A 24645-nucleotide genomic window follows, 5' to 3' on the forward strand; every position below is an offset into this window, starting at 1 on the left:
TCAGTCACATCTTAAGTGTAAATATGCTTCAAGACCCTCCACACAGTTTGAATCATCATATCAGAAGGTGCTTGAGGTTGTAGCTCAGCCTCAACTTGACCTACTGCATTGTTTTTGTCTTTTTCAATCTCATAAAGTGCAGCGAAGTATGTATTTTAACCGTTACTTGAATGAAAGGAGAAAAAAAGGATCAATCAACTTTCTGAATAATCTATATTAATAGTAGTCACATTGCCGTGATGATAAGTACTGTTGATTGCTGAATTTTACAGCTACTGCATCAGGTAAATCGATGTTGAAGAATGTATCATAATGTGTTTGTCACCAGTATTTTGCATTATCATATGACTTTATTACGTGGGACTCAGGTGGGAGAAACCACCGGGCAAAAAAAAAATGACTAATGCTAATGAGCGCAGTGACCTCTGCAGCGGGAGTCATGCTCAGAGAGACGACCTGCAGCAAACTTCCAGAGGACGTCTGGAGAACGAACAAGCTCCACAATGAACATGAGACCACACACACACACACACACACACACACACACACACACACACACACACACACACACACACACACACACACACACACACACACACACACACACACACACACACACACACACACACACACAGATGGCGGGGGGACAGCGAGTCTGAGGCAGAGAAAGGCAGAAGGTGATGGAGGAGGCGTCGCCATGACAACTTTTTGTTCTGGTGTTCGCGGCCTGGAGGTGTTGACTCCCTGGGAAGTGAAGGTTTTGTATCTGATAAGAACCGCAGCAGGAAGTCTCTCTCTGTTCAGGGACGCTCTAACTGTCCGTTCCACCGCTCTATTACTGAAGTGACCCTGAGTTGATACCTGCGGCGCCTCGTTTAAGCGAAATACTGCAGAGCTTTAAGATGGAGTCTTCAGAGATCCAGTCTGTATATTGAATGGATGAATTTTGATTGACTGGACCCTGTATGGCATAGATCCTCCTGACACAGTAACTCGACCACTGACTGTGCACTCATGACACCAAGATAGCAGGTGATCCTTTAAATACTGGACGTTGTTTGGTCATTTACTTGACTGTATTGAGATCTGATGACTTTGAGTGGGACAAATCTTTTGGTTTCGTGTTTTGCCCTGTTTTCATGCTTCCCAGTGTCCTTGTGTTTCATGTTGTTCTGGTTTTAGTTTCTACTTTGGTTTCATGTTCTCTGCCTCTGTGTGTTCAGTACAGTATCTTTTTGCTTTGCCTTAGTGTTTTCCTTCTCTGTTTGTTGCCAGATGTGTCTTGTTTCTCTGTGCCTTTTCCACAAAATGTTTGTTTTCCCTCGTGCATCCAAGTCTTGTTGTGTGTTCCTTAAACCATTCCTAAACCAATGTTGTTTTGTGGCAAAGGGCCTCATTCTGCTGAAATAGGCCAAGAGGCAATACAAGTGTATAGGTGGTCTGTGACAGTGTCAAAACCCAAGACAAGGGACCCCAACCGAAAATTGTCCAAAGCATCAGATTACCCCTGCTGGTGTAACCCAATCCCATGATGCATCTTCAGGTAAACCATGCACCTGGTGATGCACCCTGACTAATCAGGTCAGACCGCCATTGATCCATGGTCCAGTTTCAATGCTTATGGATGAACGGGGGTCAGCGTAGGATGTTTTTTTTTTTTTTAACAGAACCAACACTGACGATGCAGCTGAAAACAGCCTGCCAGTAATTCATCTCTTTTCTTTTCTTCCACAAGAGTCCACTTTTGATCAGTGTTGACCATTGCAGATCAGACCCACCTCACAGATGCTCTCATCGTGTCATATAGGCATAAACATTTGGTTAGCTGTGAATTTACTCAATCTTTACATCAGTTATGGAGACAAAATGTTGCCCAATACATCCCACTCATCACTTACCATGCGAGTGGTCAGAATGTTACGGCTGATAACTGTATTTACAGCCAAGAACGGCCAGACCAAACACTGCACTGCATCTATTATCACCTTGCTGCTTCTTCCCAGTTTACACACTGAGCGTGCTCCAGTTTCACCAGAAGCCCATGTTGTGCGAGGTGTGGGTGATGGAGCATTTAAATGATTTAAAGCTTACGCACGATGAAGCATTTGTGTTTAAACCGTGACTCAGAAGCCGCGTAATCTGGCACTCACTCAGATGAGCGTGGTTTTTTTTTTTAAATGCTGCCTTTTGTTGCTATGGTGACGGTCGGTGGAAGTTATCCTCATAAAGTGTATTTATTTAGGGACACATCTTTCCACACGACGAATGAGAGGGTAGACGAGGCGACGCTGTGTTGTTATATAACTGCTTGTAGTGCTCGAGGGGCGGGGGGGGGGGGGTGTCGTGGGGGAGGGGCTATTGAGATTGGCAGGTGCCACTTGGGAAATGTATTGTTGATTCAGGCATGGCTAATGTTCACAATTGTTCATCGACAAACAATTTTATGTAAAAATGCAAGTCTGCAAAAAGTAGGAACATAAAAATGTCCAAAAAAAACTAAACCCTACAAAATGTTGACCTGTCTGCTTGTGTCTCTTGCAGAGGACTGATGAGGAGGCGGTGGTGGACCGTGGGGGCACTCGCTCCATGCTCAACACCAACTTTGAGAAGGAAGAGCTCGAAGGTAACACCTTGAGCTGAGGGCTCAATAATCATCCATCTATCCATCCATCTATCTATCCATCCAATCATCCATCACCAAAGCAGTACTCGGGTCTTGCCTACCAAATTCAGCAACGGCAGATCTCAGAGCCGCCAGGAAACTCGTCTGCCCACTTGTCCAAACCACGACAAAAGGGTATGAGGTTTTGATGTGAGTCGCACAGCATCAAAGAGCGAGCGCGCTTTTCTACACGCAGCTGCTTCCGCCAGCATTTTAGACGTCATGAAAGGGACAGAGATGCCTATTTCTGCACCCAAATAAACAAAGAAATCAGCTTGAAAGACACACCGTTATTAAGGGGCTTTCTTTTTTTTTTTCTTTCCAAAACAGACTCCCATCATTTTTAAAGCCGCATCTGTGTTATTATAGCACAAGTTTGTAGGCTGCAGTGACCATGCAGGCGAATGGTCATGCTGGATGAGGATTACTGAGGTGCTTTTACCCTCTAAACACAAGTTTATTAAAACAGTGATTGTTAGGACATTAGCTTCAGCTAACAGTGAACCTGCATAGTCGATTTCATGCACAACAAATGGGGGAAAATAAATGAATAATAAAATGGTAAAGATCAGAGATCTGGATCTTGTATTGCTCAGGTGATAGAAAGTGTTGGCACACAATCAAAGTACATTTTAACCCCGAGTCGAATTTGTTCTCCCCGTCTGTCTCCGCTGGCTCCGGTTTCCGAGCAACAAGGGTCGCAAAAGATGTGACTCTTTGATTGTGACACTTTGCATCGGGGTGCCACTTTCATCTGGAGGACCGCCGTCCCTGGATGATGGTTCCCATAATGACTGCCTCTCTGTCTGCCGCCGTGGCAACGCCGCGGCTGCGCGGCAACATCAGCCTCCTCGCTGTCTGCGAGTGCAACGAAAGCCTGTAATCACTGTAATAAAGCTGTTTCTATAGCACGGAGAGTGAAGAGAAAACAGTGTTTTGCTTGATTCAGTCAATTTTAATTAATATGCATATAGACAAGGCATTAAAAAGCTAGATGTTAACCAATTCCAAGTTGGAAAAATTCTAATATTTCACCAATATTTTGCCTTCTGCCCATGATTGCGTTCCAGAGATCGTATCAGTCAGAACCACTGTTACACAGGGTGAATTGATGCTTCACTATTACATCTATTCAGGCAGTTTGATGTTTGAAATTCTAAGAAACTATTCTGAATTTTCAGTTTTGACTTCTTGACATTCCGCATTAATCCTTTTTTTTTTTAATGTTGAACTTGTTAACACATATGACCTTTGATTACAGATGGGATAGTAATGTTTTCTTAGTGTGAGCTTGCGATTTTGTCTATTGAGTTTCGTTTCGAAAATATGGCAATGAATATTCGGTAGCTTGAGACGGATCTATGAATTGTGGATATTGCTTGCACCCCTATATAAATTATTTGTAGAGTTCCCCTATGTTACTTGTTGACTTTCTTGACGATACATTCGTTCCCTGCTGGGGAGGTTTGAGCTCGATAGACTGATCACAGGACTAAGAATTGTGTTGGCGCTTGCTTGGCCTCCTTCATAGGAACTGCATCTGATTTTGGTGTTTCAATCTGAGGTCCACCGTTTTCCAGATGTTGGGAGAACTTGGAAGGTCAGCTTTGTCTTCGCACCCTGAAATGACTTTCCATCTTCCAGTGAAGGCTTCTGGCCATGTTAAACTAAACCTATATCAGTTAAAGAGCAGTCACGGTTTTACTGTTCCAGCAAAAAGAAGGGACGGAACGTGTCGTCACCCCTGGCCAATATGGAGCAGCAGCCAACTAAAGCAGCACATACATGACTTCACACTCAAAGACTTGAGGATATGGAACGGCAGAGCCCAGCACGTCACAGAGCGCTGCCTGAATTCAGGCCGAGACTGACTGGAAGCCGCCGAGACATGGCAGCCGAAGAAAGGAACGACGACAATCTATGACATCAGCAGTAGATCGAGCCCGGGGGGAGGAAGGGAGCTATTTTTAAAAATCCTCCACTTTTTCTGCTTTGACTCGTGAACTTTCAGCTCTTCTGCTCTCCTTTATGTTTTCCTGTGCTGCCTTCCCTCTCCTGCCCGCTGCAAGGTGCTTTATATCCGGACCTTTGCTGGAGCTGGTCCCCCTTCCTCCCCTCTACTACGCACATACATAATTTACTGAACTCTAACAGCGATTTGCTCTGGGTGGATGCACCTACATGCACTGACCGAACACTACAAATAGATTTTGGCATTTAGTTTGATTTTCTTATGAGCCCCCCCCATTTAACCTCGATACGAGATTCCTCCTGGTGAAGCAGACACGGTGATGCCACCATTGATTCATTCTATAGCTCTTCATTGCTTCAATCCAATTAGCACGCTGTGATGACATTAGTCACGTATTTGAGTAAGTGAAAGCAGTGGAATGTGATCTCTGGGGAAAGGTTTCTCTGTGTCTGGGAAAAATAAAGAAATTTGTCTCTAACTTTTCCAGCTCAATAAATGACATATTTTGTCCTTTATAAGTATAGATTGTATCTTTTAACTTGATTGTTTTTTGATTTATGATCAAGTTTAGTGTCTTTTTAGAAGATATGTCTGTTAAAATAATGTAAATTCTAGAAAATTACAGTCAGAAGCAGCAATCGTGGTTTAAATGTTGCTTGACATGCATGTTATGTTGTGCTCCTTTAGAGAATATTAAACCCTTATACGTTTTTAGTTTAAAGCTAGAATTTAAGTCAGTTGTCACAGTAAGTCACTATGTATTATGGAGTGAGTGGTGACGGTGAGCCATATTCAAATCGTGTGGTGGCAATCAATCAGTCTCAATATATCACAGACTTTAAAAAAAAAAAAAGAAGAAAAATATGTCCCTGTGTGGTCCCTTCCCCTGCACAGTTTGTGAGATAAGACGACTCCTGCAGTCTGATATGGTAGACATGCAATCAGCTGTGATGAAGCAAAACAGCAACAGCCATCATTAAAACCAGATGCATGGTTACAATCATGCACGGCAGAGGAGTCCATTTATGACCTGCAGGTCAACTAAATCATAATTAAAAAAAAGTGGAATACTGTTGATTGATAGTTTTCTATATGTGACTTTTGGTGAAAAAAGTTTGGACACCAGTGCTGAAGAGTATCTTTTTGTTATCCGGCTAAATCCAACATTGATCACTCTTCCAACTTATTTCAGCACGCATTGTGTCTCCCAAGTGTATGGATCTGTAGGGTGTTGAGAGCTCTGCCAGCCTCAGTGGCGTCTCAAATGTTGCAGGAGGCGTATAAAGAAGAACAGGGTGTCCGTAGTCTGAGTCCGAAGCTGGAGGGAGGGCGGGGAGGAAGCAGTAGTCGAGCGGAGGAAGTCGGCTCGGATTATCTTCACGCTGACCCTGTGGCTCCACGCTCACACACACACACACACACACACACACACACACACACACACACACACACACACACACACACACACACACACACACACACACACACACACACACACACACACACACACACACACACACACACACACACACACACACACACACACACACACATCAGAAAAAGGCCTCAGTGCTCACATTGCACGCTGTCCTTTGAGAAGCCGCCTCAATGTAAAACAAAAATAGCTGATTATAAAGGCTGAAGTCCTTCCAGAATCGATTACAGCATCCCAAAAGAGGAGATTTTTTTTTTCTTTCAGGCACAGCGGGGCCTGGAGGAAGCAGTTTGTTAAGTGATGCTCTTCTCTCGTTGTTCACAGACTCAGATCATGGCTTTTATTGCCATTTATTTTCTTTTTCCAAGCATTTTTGTGCAAATTTTCCACAAACTCGTAGCATAGAATGATTGCATTATGCCATGTACCTTGTATTGTTTGTTGAGAGACCTATGAAAGGTAACATATGTAAACCTCTTTTAAAGAATTTTTTCTAATTTATGTAGAGAATAACACCATTAACCTTGCAGTGAATAAAGGGAGATTAACTTTAAGTGCTATTTGATGCCATGTGATGTCACATTTTTGCACATTTACAATTCACAGCTGGTTTTGTTTATGCTCTCACACTGTTTACAAATTCTTTATGAATTTTTTTTTCTTGTTGCATCCCATCACCCATCAGTCCCAATATTTCTTTTCCCACAATTTTGTTCTATGTGACACAGAGTTCTCCGATGCGTTTTTGATTTATAGCATCTTTGAGATAAGGTCTGAACTAAGACTCTAAAACCTACCGGAGATTGGATATAACATGCCACTCCAAAAATTAATTTTCCCCTAAAATTAGTGCATTTCAGTCATTAAATATCTAAATGAAGGAAACCGAGGTTAAGGATCTGCGCAGACTAACGTGTGCTGTGAAAAACATAACTGTGTTTTGCAGCTCAGTTAATTTTCGTGGCAGTTTCACTCAATTTGATTGAATATGGAACACTCAGTCATTGACATTGTGACGAATCTGGTGTGACCCCTCAGGTCACCGCACCCTCTACATCGGAGTACATGTTCCCCTGGGCAGGAGGTCGCACCGGCGCCACCGTCACCACGGTCACAGACACCGGAAAAGGTCCAAGGAGAGGGACTCCTCAGCTGAAGATGGACGAGAGTCCCCTTCACACAGTAGGTGTTCACGTATGCTCTCAAAAGGCGCCCGTCTGACAACACAGTCAAAATGGCCCATTTTCAATCCTCTGTCTCTTCTATTTGTTCTCTCCGTGTCTCCTCGTTCCACAACTTCTCGGTTGCTGCTGCAGCAGACACGCCAGCTCAGCGAGTGCAGTTCCTGCTGGGGACGGAGGACGGCGACGAGGAGCACATCCCCCACGCCCTGTTCACCGAGCTGGATGAAATCTGCCTCAGGGAGGGCGAGGACGCCGAGTGGAAGGAGACGGCCAGGTACGACGCTGCAGACGGCCAGCTGTCATCTTTCCCTCCGACGCACCTGAGACCTTGGTTTTGTTTCTCTCTGACTGCGAAAAGTTTCCAAACACAAATTTCAACTCAAGCAGCTGCTCCAACGCTCTGTGTGTCTTTTCGTCCCATCAGGTGGCTGAAGTTCGAGGAGGACGTCGAAGACGGCGGCGAGCGATGGAGTAAACCCTACGTCGCCACTCTGTCTCTACACAGTCTATTTGAGCTCCGCAGCTGCATCATGAACGGCACAGTGATGCTGGACATGAGGGCCAACTCACTGGAGGAGATAGCAGGTGAAAACCAACAAGTACAAATGCGTCACCGTGTTTGTAATTGGCCAGAAATGCCACGCGGAGTTCCCCAAGGTTCTGTTCTGGAGCCTCTCATGTTCTAATTCTACATATTTTTGGAAAGACAGGTGCATATATTAGAGAATAAAAGTACAAACATACAATAATGCTTGACATTTGTAGACCATTTTAATTGAGAGCACTGTTTCCGCTCTCATATGCACCATATATTTCGTATGTGTACATATTTATTTAATCAGTTTAGAGGTGTAAAGTTCTAACTTTCCCCTAAATCTATGCTACGTCTGTACATTTAAATGATGATTTACTGCACTATTTCAAAGTCCAATGGTGCATTTCGCAAATTTTTCAGCGGGTAATCCATGTGTAAACATTTTAATGAGATTGCAGGGGAACTTAGATATGCTTTGGGTGTGAAGTCAAAGAAACCGCTGCCCGGCATTGTTTATCTTGTGCAGCCTTTAAAAGGCGTTCTGTGGAGTTTATAATGCCGTCATGTCAATGGGGTCACTGTGAAACAATGCAGAGCGCTGTGTGGCCTCGTTTAGCAGGGATAAAGGAACTGTGTTTCAGTTTTTTTAGGTCAGCAAAAAAAAAAAAAAAAAACATGTTTTATCTGATTGTGGCGAAAACTGTGCTGCCGCTGAGATATTTTGAACTCAACCTGGTTTGTCACGACTAAATCAGCAGCTTTTATTTGAGTAATCAGCTTAGCGACACTGGCTGCCATGCAGCGCCCCACGTGACACACGCTTGCGTCCTCAGACATGGTTCTGGATCAGCACGAGGTGTCCGGCCCCGTGGGCCAGGACGCCCGCCGGAGGATCCGCGAGGCCCTGCTCAAACAGCACCACCACCAAAACCACAAGAAGCTGGCCAACCGCATCCCCATTGTACGCTCCTTCGCCGATATTGGCAAGAAGCAGTCGGAGCCTCACTCCATGGACAAGAATGGTGAGCACCGCATGCCCACTTGCCTACACACACCTGTCAGTGGTCTGGACGACAGTGTTTCCCATCCTCGCTCCTCTTCGTCCTGATTATATATGTTGTGTGTACAAAATCCACCATGTTTCTATGTACAATGTCGTAATCCTTTGCATGACTTGTGACTGTTTTATTGCTGTGTGGAAATCTCATTTTCTCCTCTTGTTTGTGTTTCTCCTTGTTGTGTTTGTCCATGTCTGCTGTGCTGCGCATGTGTGTGCGTTGGTGTGTGTGTGTGTGTTTGCACCATTTACTTACCCAGTAAATGAATTCTTCAATCCAATTGTAAAACCTTCCAAGTGTGTGCATGAAAAGACTTCTGTTCAGAATGCTTCACCCAGAAAGGCGTATCAGCAGTGCGTATGTTGCGTGTCCTGTCTGTCCGCCCCGCCATCGCCCCAGAGCTCCTCCAGGAGCAGACGTCACATGACCCCAGACCTGTCCTGTGGCGAGACCAAGACTAAACGTCTTAGTGTCCTTCAGGCACTCGCACAAGGCTACTATCCCATCTCACAGGAAGATACAGAGCAGGAAGTCCACACAGGCAACCAGAGCTCCTACTAGATGCCAAAGTCTAGAGATAGCAGTAGTCATAGTATGTAAAAAGAACACATTAAAGAGGAGAGTATTATCATGAGAGGCCAGAAGTGGGTTATATATAGTCAATGATGAAGGGAAACCTCTGCAATCTTAGAGCTGGCTGTTGCCAGTTGTTCTTCTGGCTGTTCTATTTTTGAGACTTTAAAGTGGAGCGAAGGAAATCATTTTTAAGTTTGCAACAGCTTGAAAGTCTTTAAAGCTTTCAGTACCTTTTAACATCTGGGAATGAGCTTTGGATAAGCGGCACTGCAGAATTATTCATGCAATGTGGCCATAAAGGACAAGTTTGTATTCATGATGATACTCTCCACTTTTTTGTTTTTGTCCTAATTGTGACTAGAAAGCCTAATAAGCTTTGACACATTGGAAATAATGGACTAATTACTAATAGTGAAAGCAACTCAATAAATATCCATCTTGTAAGTAACTCAATAACACAAACATCAGTGTTTTGCAGTATTTAGTCATTACTGGTTTACCTGCCAGGAATGTTGGATTAAACACAATGACTGTAAATAACACAAGTGTATTGACATCATCTCTGCATCTGTGTCTTTAAATGCTTTAATAGAGATAACCGCAAGGTTTACGTCACACGTTGTAAAGGTGCAATCTTTAATTTGAAAGAAACAAAGTGAATGCAGCTCTTTATTGAGCGCCATGCGAGTCGAACCAGACGCTGAAGTGAAAGTTAAAGATTGGACCTTGTTTACTAAACACAACAATTCACGATGACCACTGTAACGCTGTGCATCCATCGTTGCTTTTTAAATCTATGACACCTCTGCACTCGGTGCACTCTGAAAAAGGATGCAATATTGAGCCTTTTGCTAATCGAGCTAAACATCATTTTATTCACCAAAAAGGCCCAGTGCTGTATCACATTCTTCAGAGAAAGTAACTGTACCCTGCAGTCGGTCACTGGAAGCCTTTGTCTCTGCGTGGGAACGAGGCAGCATACACGAGCTGTGAAAACTCATGTTGGTTCCCCGCTCTGCCTGACAGGCCAAACGGTCTCACCTCAGTCCCAGCCGGCCAACACCGAGGGCAAACAGGACGTCAGCCGAGAAAACAGCGCCGTGGACTTCAGCAAGGTGAGCGCCCGGACCCCCTGCTGGTGCCGCTGTTTATCCACAGCAAACTGATAGCCACACACATATCCAGCGCTGTATATTTAACCAAGCTTGTGTTACGTGAGAAGTGGTCGCCACACGCCTCATTCCCTGGGAAACTGGCGAGAATTTACCAGGAGCAGCGTCTGTTTTCAAGGACTGTGTTTACAGTCATCTCCAGGCATTGTTGATTTTTTTTTTTTTTTTTCAGACGACAGGCCGTAAAAACCTTGCGTAACTCACCTTTTGGGAAGAGATGGCACGTTGCTGTACTTTGTTTTTGGTTTGACAGATTGACCTCCACTTCATGAAGAAGATCCCTCCTGGTGCGGAGGCTTCTAACGTCCTGGTCGGGGAACTCGAATTCCTGGAACGTCCCGTGGTGGCGTTCGTGCGTCTGGCTCCTGCTGTGCTGCTCAACGGCCTCGCCGAAGTTCCCATCACCACCAGGTGCGTGTGCCACGTTTCTCACTGTGGAAATGTGCAGATAATCCCCTGATAAGGACCTGGTTTATTACCAACAGTTGTTCTCTGTGTTGTGCAGGTTTCTCTTCATCTTGCTCGGGCCTCTGGGGAAAGGGCCGCAGTATCATGAAATCGGACGATCGATTGCGACGCTGATGACTGACGAGGTGAGGCCCAACAACAAGGGCAAGTTTCTATGGCTCACTTACTCAGGTTCATGCGCCAAAATGCCCCAATTTATCTCTCGATGCCTGGTTATGTTTGATTGCCAAACGGATTCAAGTCACCAAAATGAAACTCTTATGTGACAGAAATACTTAGAGCGTCAACATAATCTGAGTAGATTTAGGTTTGATCACCTAATAACTACTCAGGAAGATTTTGATTCCAAAACGTTCCAAAAGTATTTTGTTCAGTTTACTTGCTAAAACTACTTGATGCCAAAGGTTTCTAGTCAGATGCAAGAGCAAGTACTTGGTTGAGTGCAACAACTCACTACTTGGTTAGCTTCAGGTGCTAGAAGTACTTGGCTAAGTTTAATACTCACTTATAGTCAATAAGGCTTCAGTGCCAAATTCATTGGGTGATGTTGCCCTGCGTGAACGTGAATATTAACTAATATGAATTAATTGCTACGGCCAATAACAGTGACAATATCTTCAACCATCATTTGAGTTTTGCATTCTGGTTCTGATAATGAAATGTGATGTATAAATGTTACATTTCATTTATTTGCCTTACCATGTAGCATTAGTGTGACGCAATGCTCTAATTCAGTCCGCTGACCAGCTCCAGGGTCAGATTCTTTTTTTTTTTTTAACTGAACCCAACCCTTAACCTTTGTTTAAAAAAAGCAGAAGAAATAACAACAAAATCAGCCTTCAGGGATCAGATGAGTATGATATAAAAAGTGTGACAGCAGATTTCCCATAGTGCAGCTATGAGCCAGTGTTACTCACCCCGATCCAAACCAGATGTTTCCATGTGTGTGTGTATACATGTCTGTGTTTTAGCAGTGGCCCTTTGGGATGCATGGAAATAGTCTATGTTTCTGCCAAGAGTGGATGGATAATCTGGGATAAAGTCACATTAGCAGGAGGAATTTTGCACAAATATCCCTTATTACATGAAGGAGTCAAATAATGTAAAATGTTGTCATAAATTATATCAGCAAATCTTGAAGTTTAGCAACTGTAATGTCATCCAGATTATAGAGCATCTTGCTCCCACGAACCGGTCCACTGACCCACACAGTCCAGAGCTGGTTCCTGCCCGTCTGTGACCTTCAGCTGCACAGAGTGTAATCATGTGTCATTGTTTGTTTGTTTGTGTTTCCGCGCAGGTTTTCCATGACGTTGCCTACAAGGCCAAAGACAGGAACGACCTTGTGGCGGGCATCGACGAGTTTCTGGATCAGGTGACGGTGTTGCCCCCCGGAGAGTGGGACCCCTCCATCCGAATAGAGCCTCCGAAAAACGTTCCCTCTCAGGTAAACACTCCCCGACGGGCAGATGCATGCGTGACATTTCCTTTTGACGCCTGTGAGCCCCGCCTGCTGAGACGCATTTAAACATCTGCGTTCTCCTCTAATCTCCGCTGCGTTGTGCTGTGTGCTTTGATGCCACTCCCCAGGGCTCTGTTCTCAATCCTGTCCAAAACATTCGTGATTTCCCTCCATTAGTTATTTTGGTCGACTTTTGAAAAGAGATCCGCCATCTTTGGCTGGGGAGGGAAATGTGGTTATCTAACAGATTAAACAAAGAAGAGTGCAGAGGTTGTTCCAGGTCTTGTTTTTCTTTCCTCTTTTTAGTCATTAGGCTCCTGTAGTGTATTAACGACGCACCACTGTGCTGTTAGATTGCTCTGGTGATGCAGAGCGCTGCAGAACGATCCCAGTTTGTGCAGATGCGATCAATCATTCAGCGTTTAAAAGTGTACCAGAGGTAACATCTGTTGTTCACGAGCGTCCGCGGAGGCTTACCACCGTCCTGGTTGACAGTTGATTGACAGTGATCTTGACCCCGCAGGAAAAGCGGAAAATTCCCCCTGTTCCCAACGGCGTGGCGGATCTGGGAGAGTCGGAGGAGCCCGGCGGACACGGCGGCCCCGAGCTGCAGCGCACGGGGAAGTAAGTGTTAGATTCACTCCCCCGAAGAGGAAGACCGCCCCGCCGCTCCTTAACATTCAACTGGAGCACACACAGCTTTAGTTTGAGCTTTAACTCACCACTTTATACCTTTAATATTGTAACACAGCTCTATTATTCAACAACAGCACACCGGCAGACAAAGCACGCTATCAGGCCGAGTGCCAGTTGCTACATGCACTCAAAGGTTGTACTCGAGTACAGATTGATGTTTCTCATACTTGTATTGCTTCACGGCTCAGGGAAATATTACACTCCATTCATTTGACTAGAAAACTCATAAATTAACTATTTAATTACTCCAACGATCCCATGTCAGTTCTCTTCAGTCACATTTCAAGGAAGAGTTGTGAATATTTCACTAAGAGCTAGTATAATGCAGTCAATAAGTCATAAGGCATCACCTTAAAGACTTATTAGAGCTTCACTTCTAAATGGAAGGCTTCTAACTTGCACCTATCAAGAGATACAAGAATGGTTCAATAAGCTGATAAGTAGCTGCAGCCCAGTATTTATACACCTATTTGCTGATAGGTACGGTTGATACAGTGTACGGCATATTCATGATATTTGTTCATTACAAATTAATTCCATGCAACATGCTCTCAAAATTCTAGTCAAGAAAGTCTTTTTTTTCTGTTTGATTACATTATAGGCAAGTTATTTCATTATTTCATTGTAATGTTTTCTTACTTGAGGCAACATGGTATACGAGTATTAAAAGTTACAGAAAAGTAAAAAGGTGATAACTCCATGTTGGGAGAAGTATGGGGTGGATGAAGGAGTATACGCACGCTTATTTGAAAGTATTTAATAAAAACAATGTTTTCTATATTGTTTTTCCCTATTTTTATAAGGAAATAGCATTTATTTGGCTCATTATTGATACATGTGCATATTCAGTAAATTTTCACAAAGCAAATCTATGAAATAGGGACGGAAAAAGAAATGTTTTTCTCTTTTCGTCAGATTTTAACTTTGTTCCCTGAACTCTGATTGTTGTCATAAAAGAGAACGAGGGATGAAAGCAAGAACTACTATATCGTTTTATAAGACTTTAGCATCATGTGTGTAAAAACACAATTAGAAAACGTAAAGAGCTTTGATTTTTGGTGGCAGTTTCTTCCTGTTGAGGATGTTAGAAGGTTGAACGTTGACCTTGATTGAGGCTCCTGGTTTCGAATCTTGATGCTTTAAAAGCAGCGGAGTGACGTGCCCGCTGCAGCGCTGCGGTGCAGCCTCCCTTCCCAGCGAGGGCTGGCCCGGAGCCCGCTTTCAAATCAAACTCCCATCGTGAGGACCCGCCTCATGTTGCCATAGCAACCGCCTCCAGCCAGCTCGCCCCCCTGTCCCGGTGTGCTGCGGCAGGAGATGCCGCACTCGCTGAAACCATGCGAGAGCACACGCACGAGTTGACACGCTCATAAATAAACAACGCACGGTGGAGACGCTTTACTTTTTCACGACAATGTCATGCGCCGCGCTTTAATGAATACTGTAAACAGACCAGAAATAGACCAGCACTTTACTGCAGCGGGAAGAAGGGCCTCCACACTCCCTCATGTTCATGCAGCAGATTATCCATGATAAGCAGAACTGTGGTTCAATCGATCCTGGCTCCTCCTCAAATCTGCTCTTTTCACTTCCCGGCATTATTTTGAGGGTGTTTGTCCCATAAATATCAGAATCTATGCATATTCACCTTTGTCCAGAGAGGACGCATCTCAAAACAATTGAATCGGATCAATCGGACCTGATAGTTTTTAGGTTTTTTTTAAACATTATTCATAATATGATAATATTCGTTAGCAAAAGAATGAAGACAAATGACCAAAAACAAGTCTTGAAATTGCAGGTGTGATAGAATCAGTTAGAACCCAGAGCAAAAAGACATTGACATCTAATTTACTGGAAAGCTTGACCAAAGAAAAATGTTTTAAGGCCTGAATTGTAATTGTACACATAATAAATATGTATTTAGGACCAAGACCACGCCGTACTTTAGATTAGATTTGTTTTTTATTCCCGCAATACTTTTTCGATGGGGATCGATTTGGTTATTTTCTTAATGTCAGGTCTGAGTCCATAATTATGACTCGACTTCTCACCTGGTTTGATGTAAGCGACCTGGATTTTCCTTCCTGAGGCCAAAAATCAATGCAGGGAGGCATGAGACTGACTGAACTGTCGTAGCTGGTGTTTTGACGCTTGATGGAAATTACAACTGCAATTCTCAACAGTGTTATAGACTGTGGAAGTAATATTGCACAGCCTGAATGCAGAGACAAAGTGTAACTGGAGCGATGTGTTTGAGTGCAGGCTGTTTGGTGGGTTGATCCTGGACATCAAGCGAAAGGCGCCGCACTACCTGTCCGACTACACAGACGCCATCAGCCTGCAGTGTCTGGCCTCCTTCCTCTTCCTCTACTGCGCCTGCATGTCGCCCGTCATCACCTTCGGGGGGCTCCTGGGCGAGGCCACGGAGGGCCGCGTGGTAAGAGCCGGGCTTTCAGTGTGTGAGGTTTCACTGGAGGGAGAGTTCAGAAAGAGCCGGAGTCAGACTGTTGTTTAAATGTCCAGCTGCCGAGGGTGGACGGATAACCAGCACCACAGTTAAACAGCTCGTCCCACTCAAAGGAGGCTTGTAATTAGATCTTCAGGAGGTTTTTAAAATCATGTGCAATTTCAGAATGCAGGGAAATGTACTGATTCAACAAATTTATTCTTTTTAAGCTTTTGAAAGGGTCATTTTTTTGGTCACGATACCCATTTTAACTATCTGGGTCCATTTGAACAGTGCTGAACTCCTGAGACGCAGCATCACAATGTTTGTAATTTGACACCTGCTTCATTTGATACTTTATTATCCGTGACCTTATAAGGAATTCCGATCGCGCTGACATCCACTTGTGCAAACCTAGTTTTCCAGTTGACTGATTCTATTAGTTTTTGCATTGGAATGCAGAGAAAAACTATCTTTGTTGCACTTCTGCTGACATTCAGCTCAAACTGTCTTAAAATTAGTTTGACATCCCTGTTCTACACATTCAATTTACCCGCGACATAACGGCTTCCCTGCAAATGAATAAATTCAGGCCTGAATTAACTTGAGCGTGTGTTTTCAGAGCGCCATCGAGTCCCTGTTCGGGGCGTCCATGACTGGGATCGCCTACTCTCTGTTCGCCGGTCAGCCCCTCACCATCCTGGGCAGCACGGGGCCGGTGCTCGTGTTCGAGAAGATCCTCTTCAAGTTCTGCAAGTAGGTTATTTTGTGCTTTTGTTTTGGTGGATTGGTGTGTTTTGTGCCCCAGATTTTCCCCTGAGAGTGTGTGTGTGTGTGTGTGTCTGTGCGCTGTGTTTCTCAGGGATTACGGCCTGTCCTACCTCTCCCTGAGGGCCTGCATCGGCCTGTGGACGGCCTTCTTCTGCCTGCTGCTGGTGGCCACAGATGCCAGCTCGCTGGTCTGTTACATCACACGCTTCACCGAGGAGGCGTTCGCCTCGCTCATCTGCATCATCTTCATCTACGAGGCCCTGGAGAAGCTGCTCCACCTGGGGGTGCACTACCCCATCAACAAGAACAACAACCTCCAGACGCTCACGCAGTACTCGTGAGTTCCCTTAATGCTCAACGCGATCTACATTCCTCTCCATTGTTATAATACAGAAGAAGATTAGAGCCACTGAATGAAAAAAAAGACACTTTCTGAGTTTCTTCACAAAAAGTAGGATCCTTTGCAATCACAGAAAAAGAAGTTCTTGAAGTTTTGAGGGGGGAACATTCTGAGTCAAAAGATATATTTTTGATTGAAAAACCCAGCAAAACTATGAGATAAAAGTACATTTTGGGGGGGGGGTACACAAATCAGAAAAAAAGACAACATTTTTAGTTGGAATTATGAGGGGAAATTTTGAATTCTAGGATAAAAGACAAAATCATGATGAAAAAAGTCATAGATCTGAGACAAAAGTAGTTCTTGGGTGAATAAAAGGGACAAAAGCCAGGTTTCTGACGATGAAGGATCCAGGAAGGAAATTAACTTTTGGAAGAAAAAGTCAGAATTCTGAGACAAAAGACACATTTTTGATGACAAGAATAAAAAAATTTAATACTCACTGTCTATACATAATTTTTAAATAGGTCATGTGAGTATATTTCTGAACTCAAGGTGGCGACAATGAACTAATAATGTAATTCAGCAAAACAGGACTTTATGACTTGAAGTGTGCAGCATTTATCTGCCAGTATCTGATGTTAAAGGTCTATATTTACCACCACTTCACACCTTTTATGGCTTTAATCTTTTGTACTTGATCTTATTCAAACACAGCATCTCACTTGGCTTCAGATTAGATTAAATATTCTTATATTAGTCTGACAGTTTGGGTTGAAAATTATTTAGTTGTCAGGTTGTTGCTGTGTCTCCTGAACGTTTGCCTCCACGTGCTCAAGCGTTTGGCTGCGTCACGAAGCAACAGATGGCGACGCCGCATAGCAGACGCACCGTCTATTTATCAGTGATCGTTCTGCTTTATGGTGAATAATCCAGTGTCGGGAGAATTGTGCATCATCCCCCGCCGCAAGCTGGCTGGCGGCTGCGTGTCACGCCAAGAGCTCCTTCTGTGGGTTTCTATTCTGGAGTGATGGCCGGCCGGAGATGTTCAGGTTTTCAGATCAAACCGTGTGTCAATGCTCCCCTTGTAGGTGTGCGTGTGTGGAGCCGAGAACCCCCAGCAACGAAACCATTCGCTTCTGGGAGGAGAGAAACGTCACGGCCTCGGAGGTCAACTGGACCATGCTGGAGGTCAAGGTAAGGAGCCCTCGCCATGCACCCGCTCCACCAGACGGGAGTCGGGGTTGCATTTCGGTGTCTGGCTTCATGATTTGGCGTCATGATTCCAGACGAATGGGATTAAGGAGAATGTGGGCAGGATTTCAGAGGATTTCAGTGCAGGAGACGCAGTGTAAGAAGCAGGATCAGTCACGCCGCCGGTGGCGGCGTGCTGCATTCCTCCTCCACACGTCTGCAGCCAGCACCGGTGGCTCAGAGATCATGTTCACACTTCTGTAACTCATCACTGACGTCCATCACCTCCATCACCGCTCACCATCCTCACCCTCGTGTCCTCTGCGGCCAGTAGGAGTGCGAGATGTTGCACGGGGAGTTTGAGGGCAGCGCCTGCGGCCCCCACGGCCCCTACATCCCCGACGTCCTCTTCTGGTGCGTGGTGCTCTTCTTCTCCACCGTCTTCATGTCCGCCTTCCTCAAGGAGTTCAAGACCAGCCGATACTTCCCCACCAAGGTAGGAAACCACTGTGACTGCACGGGTTGAGATCACGCTGCCACCTGCTGGCGGGTGCGGGACACAGCAGCGATGCTCTGGGTTCTATGTGTGCAATTTCTATGATTTATCATTGAGGTGACACTCATGAGTGTAATGTATGGCGTGATGCAGAGACTGCAATTTGCAGTGTAGGGCTGGGAACTCTGGAACCATCTGGGAAGTCCCCACTTCCGAGTTAGGAATTCTTACATGACAATGGAAAGCTACCTTGGAAAGTCCATTTTATGTTTAGACTTCTTCTTTCTTATAACTTCATGAGGAAATATCATTTCTCAAGTACAAATCGCATCAAGTCAAATCTTAGAATTTTCCCACTTTGGATGTTTGTTTTTCCCACTTGGAAGCTGAGGCTTTCCCACTCCCTGGTCACTCTTGCGCACTCTTCAGAACAGTAACTAACACAATTACGCACATAATGAAACTGTTTGAATTTATCCTTTGTTTCTCTGTGATAAGATAAGAATTTTTCCTCTTTTAAATTTTGCATTTGTGGGATGATTTGAGTGTCTTATATTTGACCTTTTAATCAAAGTTGAATGAATGTTTGCAAACCATGTGTTTGTTTGTAAATAGTATCCAACAGTAGTCATTTTGGATAGAAAATGAACACCAGGATGCAGTTTATTTACACTTTCAAATTCTGTGACTTACTTTTGTTTCTTTTTACACTATAAGTGAAATAAAGCAGCTGCCTGTCGCTTTTATCCCCTTTTGGCCACAAACTGACAGTTTTGTGTTTGAATATCAGCGATTGGAGAAGAAGACAAACTGTGAACTTGGTTTCTCATGTATGTGTGTGTGCTCATTCCAGGTGCGAGCCATCATCAGTGACTTTGCGGTCTTCATCACCATCCTCTCCATGGTGCTCATTGATTACGCCTTGGGGATCCCCTCGCCGAAACTACAAGTCCCCAACAAGTTCAAAGTAAATCCTCCTTCATTCATTCTGCCGTTTATCTCGCTCAGAAATCTTACATTTAACGGTAGTTACATTAGACAGTCATTCTCAACAGCATACAAAAGGCTTCATATTAACTCTCCACAGTTTATGGTCAGAGTTGGATCTGTGTTTTACATTTTTGCATGATCCTGCAATATAGAGACTTAAACTGTGAAATGCTGTCGTTGTTGCATCCAGCCGACCAGAGATGACCGTGGCTGGGTCATAAACCCCGTGGGACCCAACCCGTGGTGGACCACCATCATCACCTTCATCCCCGCTCTGCTCTGCACCATCCTCATCTTCATGGACCAGCAGATCACGGCCGTCATCATCAACAGGAAGGAGCACAAGCTGAAGGTATGGCCTGCTGCTCCTGCGAGTCACGCTCTCGTCATGTCCAGGTTGTTGGAGATGCTCTGTCCCTTCTGCACTTGTCGTATCGTCGTTCCTCTCGTCTCTCTGCAGAAAGGCTGCGGCTACCACCTGGACCTGTTCGTGGTGGGCGTGATGCTGGGCGTGTGCTCGGTGATGGGCCTGCCGTGGTTCGTGGCCGCCACCGTTCTCTCCATTTCCCACGTCAACAGCCTGAAGCTGGAGTCGGAGTGCTCGGCGCCCGGCGAGCAGCCCAAGTTCCTGGGCATCCGGGAGCAGCGCTTCACGGGCCTGATGATCTTCACCCTGATGGGCTGCTCCGTCTTCATGACGTCCGTGCTCAAGGTCGGGAATGCAGACGCTTAAAGTCAACAACGTTAAATGAGTCCTAAAGTTTTCCTTCATTCAAATGCAAAATAACAGACTGCTGCAAATTGTACGCGTAAACCTTGGACTGTATATGAGCAGCATCAAGCTTCAACTCTTAGGAGCGCAAGGTCAATGCTCAATGGTCAGATTACATAAATTATGAAAACAGCTTTTTAAGGTCAAACTTGGCTAAAAAGGGCCGAAATTTCTAAAAACGACTCTTTTGGCCATCAAGTTGGAATCTGCATAAACTCAACTCTTCTGTTTTATATTTGTCTTTTCCCTTTTTCTCACCATCCCATCAGCACAACTGAAGCTGTAAAAGCTGAATGTGTCTTTGTGTTTGCAGTTCATTCCCATGCCGGTGCTGTACGGAGTCTTTCTCTACATGGGAGCCTCGTCACTCAGAGGCATCCAGGTGAGTTTCTGCAGCCTCTCTTGACCCGTACAAACACGACAAGTGGATTTCTGACACGTATTTTTGCAGTTCTTCGACCGTCTGAAGCTCTTCGGCATGCCCACCAAACACCAACCGGACTTCATCTACCTGCGCCACGTCCCCCTGAGGAAGGTGCACCTCTTCACCATCGTCCAGCTCAGCTGCTTGGCTCTGCTCTGGATCATCAAGACCTCCAAGGCGGCCATTGTTTTCCCCATGATGGTAAAAAAAATGCATGTTCACGTGTGTGTGTGTGTGTGTGTCAACCTCTAGATGTCCCTCCATCTAAAATCTGCTCCCGCCGCTCCAGGTCTTGGCTCTCGTGTTCATTCGTAAGCTGCTGGACTTCATCTTCAGCAAGCGGGAGCTGAGCTGGCTGGACGACCTGATGCCAGAGTGGAAGAAGAAGAAGCTGGAGGACGCTGCACAAGAGGTGCAGTGACGACCACCTCTCGCACGCACGCACCTCTGTAACCGCAGCCAACCTTCTGTTTTCCTTCTGTTTCAAGGAGGAGCACAGTATTATCGCAGAGGAGGAGGGCATTGTGCAAGTGCCACTGGAGGGACACTACAAGTAAGTCTTTTCTGGTTTAAATGTGCGTGATGGTCAGTTTCAGAACGTGTGTTTTGCATAATGCATTGTGCAGCAGAGTGAGTTCCGCTTGCTTTGGTGTGAAGATTAAACTGACCTTCCTCCTACTGATAGATAAATGTGTGTTTTTGTGTGAAGGAGTGATCCAGCCACAGTCAACATCACTGACGAGATGTCCAAAGGATCGTTTGGCAACGTGTGGAAGAGTGTCAACCCTGCTGAGAGTACCAAGAAGGAAGCCAGCACTAAAAGGTCAGCCTCATACACTCTGATTAATATCGGGTTTTTCACATGCTTCTTATTGATGCGACATGCTAAGTGTGTTCCTGCAGGCCCACAGCAGTGGCAGGTGTTTGGTATTGGAATACTGTAGAACATTGACGTTACATTTTTCCACGAAGCTCAATAGCGAGCGTGTTATTTGTAAGAGCAGCTGGCCTGGCAGATTTCCTGCGGAGTAGACTAACATAGCGTCTCCTGCCTGCTTCTCTCGCTCCATCCCACCCTTAAGCTCCCCTTCCTAACCTCTCAGAAGCTGAAATCCCAAAGGTAAGCCGGTCCCAGCAGCGCCCGTCGGCATGCTTGTGTTCTGACTGCTCAGTGTTGCATGATGGGAGAGTGGTGCAGCAGTGTACTACGGTTGTGTGAAGGGAAGACGAGGCTTCAACAAGTCAAAATGTCAACAGATAAGAAACTTTGACAGCAAAGTCAAAACTGTAACGATATTAAAATAAAGCAACAATGAAACAGAAAGAGAACAACAATAAAGTAGAAATATAAATTTCCAAAGGTCCAATTACAAAGGAGTTAAGATGTCAACAATAAAGCACAAATGTCAATAGTCAAGTTAAAATTAGAATCAAATTTAAATGTCAACAATTCAACTTTATATATAAGTTTATAGCACCAAATCCAACAAACTCTTTTCAGGGCACTTCTACAGAGAAAACCCAACAAATGCACACAAATAAGCATAAACAACTGTGGAAAGGAAAAAGTCCCATTTTTATAGGAAGAACCCTGCAGAACGAGGCCATAAAGTCCTAACGTCGTCAGTAAAGTCAATAATGAGTTCCTAAATCCAACCATCAAGTCTAAATGTTAACAATGAAGTCCAGAGGTCAACGATAAAGTATAAACATTGGCAACAAAGTAAAGTCAAATCAACAATCAAAATGAAAGTGTAGAAGTGACATTTTCTTGCTATTTCGACTCACTTCCTCACATTTTGACTTGTTTTTCCGTGGTTGTTGGTTGTGGTGGCCCTGATTCGCTCCTGTGTGAACCAGGAATGATTGCGACTGACTTCACAGCGTGAGTTTTCACACTGCCGGAGCCGCATGAGCATGTTGTGTGCACGACGACACACTCCGGTTCCAGAATAACCAGACTGTTTGGGCGAGACGCTGACGGGAGATTTCTCCGGCTGTGTTTGCATGCGCGCACGTCAGCGGAAAAATCTCGCTCGAGTTCGCTCACGTTGTAATCGGCGTCTTCTTCTCCCCCGCGCAGCGTTCCCAGAGGCGGCGAGAAGCGACACAAGCGGCGGAGGCATGACAAGAGCTTGGACAGGGAGACGAGTTTGTGATGACACATACTGGCGGCGCCACCGTGCTGTCAGTCAGTAGATCAAAAAGAAGAAGAAGGAAAAAAGAAAAAAAAACAAACAAAAAAAGAAAACCCCAACAAAAAAGCGATACCGTGCCACACTCAACCACCTTTGTACTGTGCTACACTGTGTTTTTCGTCATGTAAGTCTGTGTGCAAGTTGTGTAAATCAAAGAAAAATCTGTTAGTCAGTATTAGCGTGAGGAAGCCGAGCGCCGCCGCTCCTCTTCCTCGGTGTAGATCAGTGTTTGGTGATACCAGCAACAGAAGGAAGCCAGAATTAGACGGCACCGACAGTATCTGCTGCGTTCGTGGGCCAATTAAGTAGAAATTTTCAACCGTTTTTAAACTTTTCTTTGTATTTTATATGTTTTTATATTTTTCCAGCAACAACTGCGAGTTGTCCTTTTTGGAAATCCTGCCACAGGGTGTGGACTTTATGTGGAGCTATTTAACGCTGAATTCAGCACCTCACATCGGGACGCACGAAGATATTTGCCAACACTGACGTAATTCACTGGTATCTGAAGGAGTCGGCCTCGAAGCGAATCTCCTCATTTTTTTCAAAAGTATTAAATATACATTTTATATATTCTGTATATCTAAAGGTTTTTCTGTGACAGTGACTCCTCATATCACTCCGGCGTCTTCTCCATTGCTGTGCCGCGTCTACATGTCCGCCTTCCTCTTGAGCTCGTCCCCGAAGGGTTAAACAAATGGTTTCTGGGAGATTTGTGTGCCTGAGTTGTTGCGGCAAAGTTAAAATGTCAAATTGCACTAAAACTGAAGCTCCCGCTTGTTGGGCTTTTTAAATCTCTATTTTTATTTGACTTTTGTGTCGTGTTGAACACGAGCAGATTAGTATTGTCATGAAATGAGTGAGACAAAACTATCAGATTTAGGAATCAAAACAATTTTGTGTCATTTGTTTGCGATTCGGTGTCAAAACCTATAAATACTCACTGTGTTTTGCACTAATGATGCCAAAACCACTTAAATATCTTTCGATATCAAAGCTGCTTTGCGGTTTCAAAATGAAATCTGTAAATCTGGATCCTGGAACTCTCGCTAATCTCCCAGTTATTTCTTTTATTTCTGGGGCCGCTTTTTAGGAAAGGACGTTGTCAAGCTAGCATGGCAGCATAAGTTCAAGAATTTGGCCTTGGCTTTTTATGACAAAAATTTAAAAAAACGTAAAAAAAAAAAAAAAGCTTCTCAAATTTGCAAGAGCTGATTTTTTCTTTTTTTTCTTTTTGGGCGAGTGTACAGAAAAGCTCCACGTTCTCCACCCGTGTGCTCGTCGTCATCCTGTCAGTAAGTGTCATCCATGGACGTGTGATCTCCTCTCCGAACGACCCTCAGTGCGTTAGCATCTGAAGACAGTCGTTTTTGTAAAAAAATGAAAAACACCTGCATGGCGGTGACGCAGTCTCCACTGACCGGCTGCAGGACCACGGTTACTTCTAGAGATGCAATAATACCTTTTTTCTGGGAAGGGCAACATGTAATAAACGGTAAAGAATCTTAACAATGTATAATACATAGTATATTTTGTTGATGTAAAATGTTACTAATATATTACTAACATGAAGTCGTGTTGAATTCAGGTTTTTGTTGTAGATGTTCTTTTCCCATTGTCGATGTTTCTTAGTTGATTAGCGAAACTACTAATGGGTCAAAAATTATATCAATATTGACGATTTTGACCACTTCTGTGTGGAATTCTGCCTTAAATTTGGTAGTGCTAGCTTGTACACTTTCTGTTTAATAATTGACGTCACCTGTATAGAGACCTATGAGTTCAGATCTG

The 24645-nt window shown here is 44.4% G+C and overlaps 1 protein-coding gene across 2 annotated transcripts in view; it reads left to right on the plus strand.

The window, feature by feature from the left end:
- Positions 1-23086, plus strand: part of LOC308147744 (sodium-driven chloride bicarbonate exchanger-like) — a gene marked incomplete at its 5' end in the record, with an annotated part of 34929 nt that extends 11843 nt beyond the window's left edge. The window contains 24 exons of one of the 2 annotated variants that reach the window (XM_080520069.1): positions 2542-2623; positions 7108-7251; positions 7386-7527; positions 7678-7838; positions 8622-8810; positions 10449-10537; positions 10848-11005; positions 11100-11187; positions 12363-12509; positions 13048-13148; positions 15486-15660; positions 16292-16425; positions 16532-16777; positions 17872-17977; positions 18309-18470; positions 19324-19437; positions 19651-19812; positions 19921-20172; positions 20546-20614; positions 20684-20857; positions 20946-21068; positions 21145-21209; positions 21366-21479; positions 22740-23086. In XM_080520069.1, coding sequence (XP_080376195.1) covers positions 2542-2623; positions 7108-7251; positions 7386-7527; positions 7678-7838; positions 8622-8810; positions 10449-10537; positions 10848-11005; positions 11100-11187; positions 12363-12509; positions 13048-13148; positions 15486-15660; positions 16292-16425; positions 16532-16777; positions 17872-17977; positions 18309-18470; positions 19324-19437; positions 19651-19812; positions 19921-20172; positions 20546-20614; positions 20684-20857; positions 20946-21068; positions 21145-21209; positions 21366-21479; positions 22740-22815 — 3273 coding nt within the window. In that variant the 3' untranslated portion in view covers positions 22816-23086. The remainder of the gene's footprint in view (positions 1-2541; positions 2624-7107; positions 7252-7385; positions 7528-7677; positions 7839-8621; positions 8811-10448; positions 10538-10847; positions 11006-11099; positions 11188-12362; positions 12510-13047; positions 13149-15485; positions 15661-16291; positions 16426-16531; positions 16778-17871; positions 17978-18308; positions 18471-19323; positions 19438-19650; positions 19813-19920; positions 20173-20545; positions 20615-20683; positions 20858-20945; positions 21069-21144; positions 21210-21365; positions 21480-22739) is intronic. The other variant, XM_080520070.1, reaches the window with a different exon arrangement.
- Positions 23087-24645: the final 1559 nt, after the last annotated feature.

This window comes from Blennius ocellaris (assembly GCF_963422515.1).
Source record: "Blennius ocellaris genome assembly, chromosome: 24".
Taxonomy (NCBI): domain Eukaryota; kingdom Metazoa; phylum Chordata; class Actinopteri; order Blenniiformes; family Blenniidae; genus Blennius; species Blennius ocellaris.